The sequence below is a fragment of the Helianthus annuus genome, chromosome 15 (genome assembly GCF_002127325.2).
Source record: "Helianthus annuus cultivar XRQ/B chromosome 15, HanXRQr2.0-SUNRISE, whole genome shotgun sequence".
Classification (NCBI taxonomy): Eukaryota; Viridiplantae; Streptophyta; class Magnoliopsida; order Asterales; family Asteraceae; genus Helianthus; species Helianthus annuus.
This window is the reverse complement of record NC_035447.2, coordinates 137,515,061-137,523,046: the sequence shown is the minus strand read 5'-3', so window position 1 is coordinate 137,523,046 and position 7,986 is coordinate 137,515,061. Positions and strand designations below refer to the sequence as shown.

At 29.5% G+C, this 7,986-nt stretch overlaps 1 protein-coding gene across 1 annotated transcript; it reads right to left on the bottom strand.

The window, feature by feature from the left end:
* Nucleotides 1-1,478: 1,478 nt before the first annotated feature.
* On the bottom strand, nucleotides 1,479-4,128 carry LOC110910635 (probable folate-biopterin transporter 7). The gene is made up of 2 exons (XM_022155251.2): nucleotides 3,711-4,128; nucleotides 1,479-2,623 (listed from the first exon to the last, which is right to left on the bottom strand). Exons 1-2 carry the CDS (start codon nucleotides 4,033-4,035, stop codon nucleotides 1,572-1,574), a joined length of 1,377 nt encoding a protein of 458 aa, XP_022010943.1. The 5' UTR covers nucleotides 4,036-4,128; the 3' UTR covers nucleotides 1,479-1,571.
* Nucleotides 4,129-7,986: the final 3,858 nt, after the last annotated feature.

Sequence of the window (7,986 nt, the reverse complement as noted above, 5' to 3'; positions counted from 1 at the left end):
ATTCATTTACAAATAGTTAAAATAAAATAAAATAAAATAAAATAAAATAAAATAAAATAAAATAAAATATAATATAATATAATATAATATAATATAATATAATATAATATAATATAATATAATATAATATAATATAATATAATATAATATAATATAATATAATATAATATAATATAATATAATATAATATAATATAATATAATATAATATAATATAATATAATATAATATAATATAATATAATATAATATAATATAATATAATATAATATAATATAATATAATATAATATAATATAATATAATATAATATAATATAATATAATATAATATAATATAATATAATATAATATAATATAATATAATATAATATAATATAATATAATATAATATAATATAATATAATATAATATAATATAATATAATATAATATAATATAATATAATATAATATAATATAATATAATATAATATAATATAATATAATATAATATAATATAATATAATATAATATAATATAATATAATATAATATAATATAATATAATATAATATAATATAATATAATATAATATAATATAATATAATATAATATAATATAATATAATATAATATAATATAATATAATATAATATAATATAATATAATATAATATAATATAATATAATATAATATAATATAATATAATATAATATAATATAATATAATATAATTAATATAATATAATATAATATAATATAATATAATATAATATAATATAATATAATATAATATAATATAATATAATATAATATAATATAATATAATATAATATAATATAATATAATATAATATAATATAATATAATATAATATAATATAATATAATATAATATAATATAATATAATATAATATAATATAATATAATATAATATAATATAATATAATATAATATAATATAATATAATATAATATAATATAATATAATATAATATAATATAATATAATATAATATAATATAATATAATATAATATAATATAATATAATATAATATAATATAATATAATATAATGGTTGAGGAATCAAGAATGATTCCCTCATGAAGGGTCGATGCATAATTCTTTGCTTGTTTTGATTAGAACCGATTGTATTTGGTTCGATATTAGGTTTTGTTTTGTTCAATAATCAATTCTTTGTTCACAATGGTTCAAAAGCTGATCTTCGTTTTTACTGGTTTTCTAAACCTGCAAAAGTTTTGCATTCGGTTTACTTTAGCTTTTACGCGATTTACGAGTGAACCAAACCGGCTCTTAACCATAACTAGATTTGCAATTTTTAAAGTAACCGGCCCTTAACCATAACTAGATTTGCATTTTTCAGAAAATATTCCATTTTCTCTTTTCAAGTGAGATTTATAAAACTAAATAAAGAATGTCGCAGGCAGGCTGGAAAACAAAACTTTTGAAAAATACCACCAAATTTATAAAAAAAAAAGAACGAACGAACTAAATACCACCAAATTTATAAAGAAAAAGAACGAACTAAATTTGTCTAAAAAACTTGAAAACATTTCCAGTAATATTTGCACCAAATTTTTCACTCCTGTTTCTTTTGGCCTTTGGCTTCGGCCTCGGGCCTTGGGCTATCGGGTATATAAGAAGACCACAAAAGAGGCACAATGGTGCAAACAGCCTGTATTACAAGAGCATTCCGTAAACCTGAAACATCAGTTTCTGTGACAACCCAAGACGCGAGTGTAACCCCAATGTATCCGCTTACAATAAACGCCAGCGCGATGGTAGACATGACAAACGCCATCAAAGATCCTTCGCAACCCGGTGGGCATAGTTTTGCCATCAAAATACTAAAAGGTAGAATTTTGAAGTAATATACGACCTCCAGGAACCCAGAAACAACCACAACGTATAGTGAATCTGGTATTCCCAAGGATCGATAAAACCCGTTCACAAATAATGCATCGGATACCATCAAACACGCCATTGTTCCCTGAATCGATGCAATCAGTGTCCGTGGTGGGAGAGATTTTAAGTGTCGCTTGTATACAACACCCCATAACAACATTGTTATTTGGCCAAACACCTTTGAAATCCCTAAAACAGAGGATTCGATGTTTAGATGTTGTGTTTGGTAATAAAACATCGAGCCCGTTAAGGCCGGAATCACAGCAAAAGATACTGAAAACCAGATAATCGGTTGATAGATCTCGGGTCTTCTTAACACCAATAATAGCTCTGAAAACTGGCTTCTGATATCATGTTTAGAATGATTCTTTGGTAAATCTAGTGATTTCTCGCTTACGGAGACTGTGATAAAGAACTGAAGAATCAATAGGATTCCAAAGAACAAGAACATTGCTCGTGGGGAAAACTGATCAACTGAAAGGCCACCAAGAAGGTTTCCGGAGATGCCACCGATGGCAGCAGCCACCCACGCAAATGACTGAAGATCAGCAGAATTGTTATTGGTGGTGGGTTGTTTTGCACATTCTGCAACTACAGCATCATTTGCAACTTCAACAATGGCAGCACCAAGGTTTCCGAGTAGGAGATAAATGGTGATAGTGAAGAATGAAATGGTTGAAGAGGGTGAAGATGCAATCGCAAACCATGATAGAGCTTGTAATAAAGCTGCAAAACATATAACAATGAAGAAAACATGAGCATTCCATGATACATTACCAGTTTCTTAGCAAAAACTGAACAAATTTTCATTAATTAAAATTCAGTTTACAATTAACCATGAAGATACAGAAACAAAACATATTTATTCCACAACTAATCATCAGTTTAAAAAAAAAAAAAAAAAACCGAACCACTTTTCATTTGAATATGGCGAAATGGATTGAAATTTGGTTTACTATGAAGATTCCAGGATTAACTACAACTGGATATAAATTCATGAAGATTCCGTCATTAATTAGCAGTTATTTTCACAAAAACTGGACCACTTTTCATTTGAAAACGACAAACTAAATTGAAATTTGGTTTATAATTAACCATGAAGATGCATATCAAGACTCCATGATTAATTGCCAGTTTTTTGACGAAAACTAAACCAATTTTCATTTCAGAAAAAAGGTAAACTGGATTCAAGTTCGGTTTACAATTTAACCATGAAGATGCAGAAACAGAACATATGAAAATTCCATAACTAATAACCAGTTCATTTTACAAAAACCAAACCAATTTTCATTTAAAAATTGACCAAGTGGATTGAAATTCAGTTTACAAGTAATCATTAAGATGCAGAAAAACAACATATACCCGTTTTTAAACAAAAACTGAACCAATCTTCATTTCAAACGGATTAACTAGATCAAAAATTCAATTTACAATCAATCATGAAGAATCAGGAAGATAACATACGAAGATTCCACAATTATTTAAAAAAAAAAAAAACTGAACCGCATTTCATTTAAATAAGGCAAACCAGATAAAGTTTGGGCTCACACTCAACCATGAATACACAGAAACAACAGAGCATACGAAGAACAGTTTTTCAACAAAAACTGAACCAATTTTCAGTCCAAAACAGCAATCAGGATTAAAATCAGGTTCAAAATCAATCATAAACATGCAGAATCAGCAACACTTACACAGATAACAGATAAAAAATATCATTTAAATACAAACAACAACGAATATTCTAGAACATCAACCGATGAAGCAAGTTACTACAGCAAATAACGTAACAAACTAATAACAACAATTATACCTCCTCCGGCAATGTACGGAATCCGGTGCTGACCGAAGAAATAGAACGAATCAGAAACAAGACCGTAAAACGGTTTGGCAACCATCGGAAGGTTGGCAGAATTGAGGAGAATCTGCAGTGTTGAAGGATCCACATGGAGTCCGTCTTTGAGGAAGAAGATAACCGCCATCCATGGAAAGCATCGGAATCCTTGAATCCAAAACCCTAACCCTAGCAACATCTCTCTGCGTCTTTTCTTTGGAGTGCGACCTTGTTTATCGTGCTTGATGTGGTCATTGATCGGTTCTGTGACTGTTTTGCGTTTGGTTACGGATGGAGGTTCCATCTCTGCCGTATCGCCACCGCCGGCTGCCGGAATTGTGATTTTTCCGGTGTGATAACCGTTTACTGGAAAGGACAGGGGTACGTTCTGGTACAATGCGAGTGTGGCAGATAAATAATTAATATATATAGTAGTGGGTTAGAAGCCCTTTAGATTTACAGAAACAGCCCTTGTCTTGTAATAAATATAGCCATTTCTAATTTGTTATATATATGGTTATTAGGGTCGGGTACGGCTACAAAGTCCAAGTTTTTCAAAAAGTCTGAAAGGTCATAGAACACTATATTTTCAACTATTAAACACACCTAAAACTCACAAATAAAACAACATATTGAAATCATAATAATCCATAAAAACTGAAACACATATCGTAGAACTATGAATATAAAACACGGGGGATATGCTAATCAACATAAAACACAATGATGTTTGTCATTCGATGATCACAGTCTTATCATCCAAAACACAAAACACAACTCACATATATGATGTTTTAGTAATCTTCATTTTGGTATTTGTGAGGTTTTTTTTTTTTGTGTTTTATGACTTTTTATACTTTTTAGGAAATTTGGACTCTGTAGCTAATTCCTAGCCATGGTTATTATACCACTTGCAATGTGTTTTTTCTTGATCCAAGGATGTTGAGGTGAACATGTATTATGGGTGTGTATCGTGTCGGTTTTCGGATTATTCGAGTTTGAAACTTTTGAAAGTGAATTTGAATTTCAAGTTTAGAATATCGACCTGGATTTGGTTTGAATAAGGACACGATGCGAATACTCGAAACCTGAATTTTAATGTTTTATCCGAATTCGGTTCGAATCAAATTTCGGGTTTTCAGAGAATATATGTGAGACGAGTAGAGAGAGAATGTTGCAAAAGTCCATGACTTTGAGTAGAGAAAGACGTTTTTTAGGTGGGAGCGGGTAGGGTTGTCCATGGTTTGTTTGATTGGTTTAAAACCGTGAAACCACTGAACTGATCATTAGTTTGGTTTTATGGTCGATTTTTCAAAAACAAGCTTCCGGTTAGTCGTTGGAGAAAATTTCAAACCATATTAGACGATGTTGTATTATGATTTACACTCGAAGTCGGTCGTTGAAAAACTGAACAGGGCTCCTAGACTTTGGGCTGCATATTTTTTTAGAAACTATTGGTGAACTAGAATGATGATTTTATTGATTAGTGATTATTAACAAAATATTATCCACTTGGTGATTTTCTTAATCTTTACTATTGTTAGAAAGTGATATATGTATATTCAATGTGGACCTCAAAGACTTGTTTGGAATAGATTTAAAAAGTTCATGATGGACAAGTTTTCATGTCAAATCACATTTTGTATGTTAATTGAGCTGTTTGGATTTTTACGCATTCATTTTTATAATAAATCATACTTTCCTAGAGTGTTTTGCATATTTAAACATTTGTATATTTATATTTTCTTTTGCACTTTCATTTTCCTATTATAATTGTTGGATAAGCCTAAACTAAAACTAAGGTGAAAAATCAAATCGGAATCAAACTGTTTACACGGTTTTGTTTGGTTAAAGTTAAATAGTTTTTTTTTTTTTAACAGCAAATTTCTTTTTAATTCATGTCGTCTATAGGTCTATAGGACTTGAACCCAAGACCTTTTCTTCTCAAAGTGTTTTAAGGCTTTAACTTTGCGAATGGACCACCACCCAATTGACTAACTTTAAATAGTTTAATAATCTTAAGTCCCTAAAGTGATGATTAGGTACATGGTTAACCTAAAGGTCTAAAACAACATAATAAAATGTTTCCCCTATGAGCTGGTCAGTAAGAGTGATGTAGAGGGGTCTCTCTAAACCCCTCTATCTGCATATGCTCTAAGTAATCATTTATAATATAGATAGATTACAGCACATGTATTACATGAGGTTGTATAATGTAAATAATATAACTATATAATATGTAAAAAAACTTTATATAGCTAACATGTTTTTATTACCATATAATAATTCACACAACTAACTTAAATATACCACAAGACCGATCTATGTTAATTAGTAACACTAAAACGTCATAATAACTCTGTATTACACATGTTGATACAGAAAAATGTATGTAATACACAAATATACATATTTTTCGTATGACTAAAATTGTGTATTACATCACATATAATAATGTATATAAATTATATTATTTCTAGTATTGTATATCTTTTAAAAATAATTTTTATATAAAGTAAAAGAAAATATATTTCTTGGTATCTCATAATTAAGATTTATCCTTACTAATAATTAGTTATTATAAAATTATGATCTAAGTTAATGGTTTATATGTGACGAATTATATATTTTCATAATTAATGGTTAATTTATTATGTTATAAATGGGTAAAAAAATTTAAAAATATTAAAATAGGGTTAAACTACTCTTTCCTCATATATAGAACATTTCTTTATTTAGGGTTATGGATGGATTTTGACTGGTAAAAAATTTTGTGAAGCGAAACATGATGGTGACATGTGCTCAACTTCGTATTCATTGTTAGATAGCATATGTTAATGCTAATTAGTAAACACTAAAATATCATAATAACCCGTGTATTACACAATTGAATATTAAAAAATATATAATTCTCTCCCCATTTGTCATATTTATGATTTTCTCTTTTCTACCCAAATTTCGTGTAAACTTTTTTTATAGCAAACTTTCATGTAGTTTGTAATTTTGATACACATCGGTGTATTTTATACATAATTCACTTTTTATTAATTATTTGAGAAGTGTATTGATATTGTTAAAAAGCGTGTAAAAGATACTAGAAAGGACAGGGGATATGCGAGGGTGGTAGACACAAGTATATGAATAGTGGCTTAAAATACCCTGAGATTTCAACAATTTACTGAAACAACAGCTATTGTATATAAGTATATATAGTTTTTATAGAAAAAAATTACAAATATAGTCAGTTTTTATTACCTTACTATCATTTAAAATTTAAAACCATTAATAATACATTATACATATCTACAGTTATAGAATCATAATAAAAAATTAGGTGATTTACTTCTCTTGCCATTTGTCATATTTCTATTTGAATATATGATACGGACCGTCTATTTGATGTATTTTCCATAATGCGATCGGGTTTCTCAGTTTTTCAATACATATCCTACTTTTTTAAAACGGGGTTATGCAAAACTAGGATAAAATAAATTATAGATGTAGATGTGTATTTGTGTCCTTAAAAACTATGGGGTATTGGGCGGGGTTGTGCCGTGGGTTGGGTACAAACGTTCAAGTTACCATCTCGGGTGGGCTTGGGTTTCGGCGTGGCCCCCTTGGGTGGGGGTTTCAGCTCAGTCGTTGGGCGGGCCTATCAAGATGACATGGCGGGATCTCATTGGGCAAGACAAGTAGCCGTTTGGGCTAGCCGTTGGCCAACGGCTATGTGTTTAAAAAAAAATATTTTTTCACAATAAATACTCACACTTCTATTCATTTTTTTTACCACAAGTACTCCACCTCTTCTATAATCTTCTCTATCTTATTTTAAAAAAATTCTCATCCAACCACAATACGAAAAATGAATCCTCATAATCGTGATTTTGACCCAAACAATCCCGTGGGCATACCAAGAAACACCTAGCCCACCATCCAATCGTCCAATTGCTCTATTTAGTGGTTATTTAATGGTTATCGTGAAAATGATAGCTTATCCTCGAAGTGGACCGAGATAAGCGGGCAACTCACCAAATTTAGTGGTTGTTTACATAAGGCAAAGCAAAACCCAAAAAGTGGTGAAACCGAAGCCGATTTTGTTACAAATGCATTGGTTACATACAAATCGAATGTGGTGAGCGACTTCCGTTTCATGCATTGTTGGGACATTTGTAGGTTCCATCCTAAGTGGGCGAATATCCCCAGTGGTAGCGAAACTAACACGTCTTCCAAAAGGTCAAGGACACCCTCGTCCCAA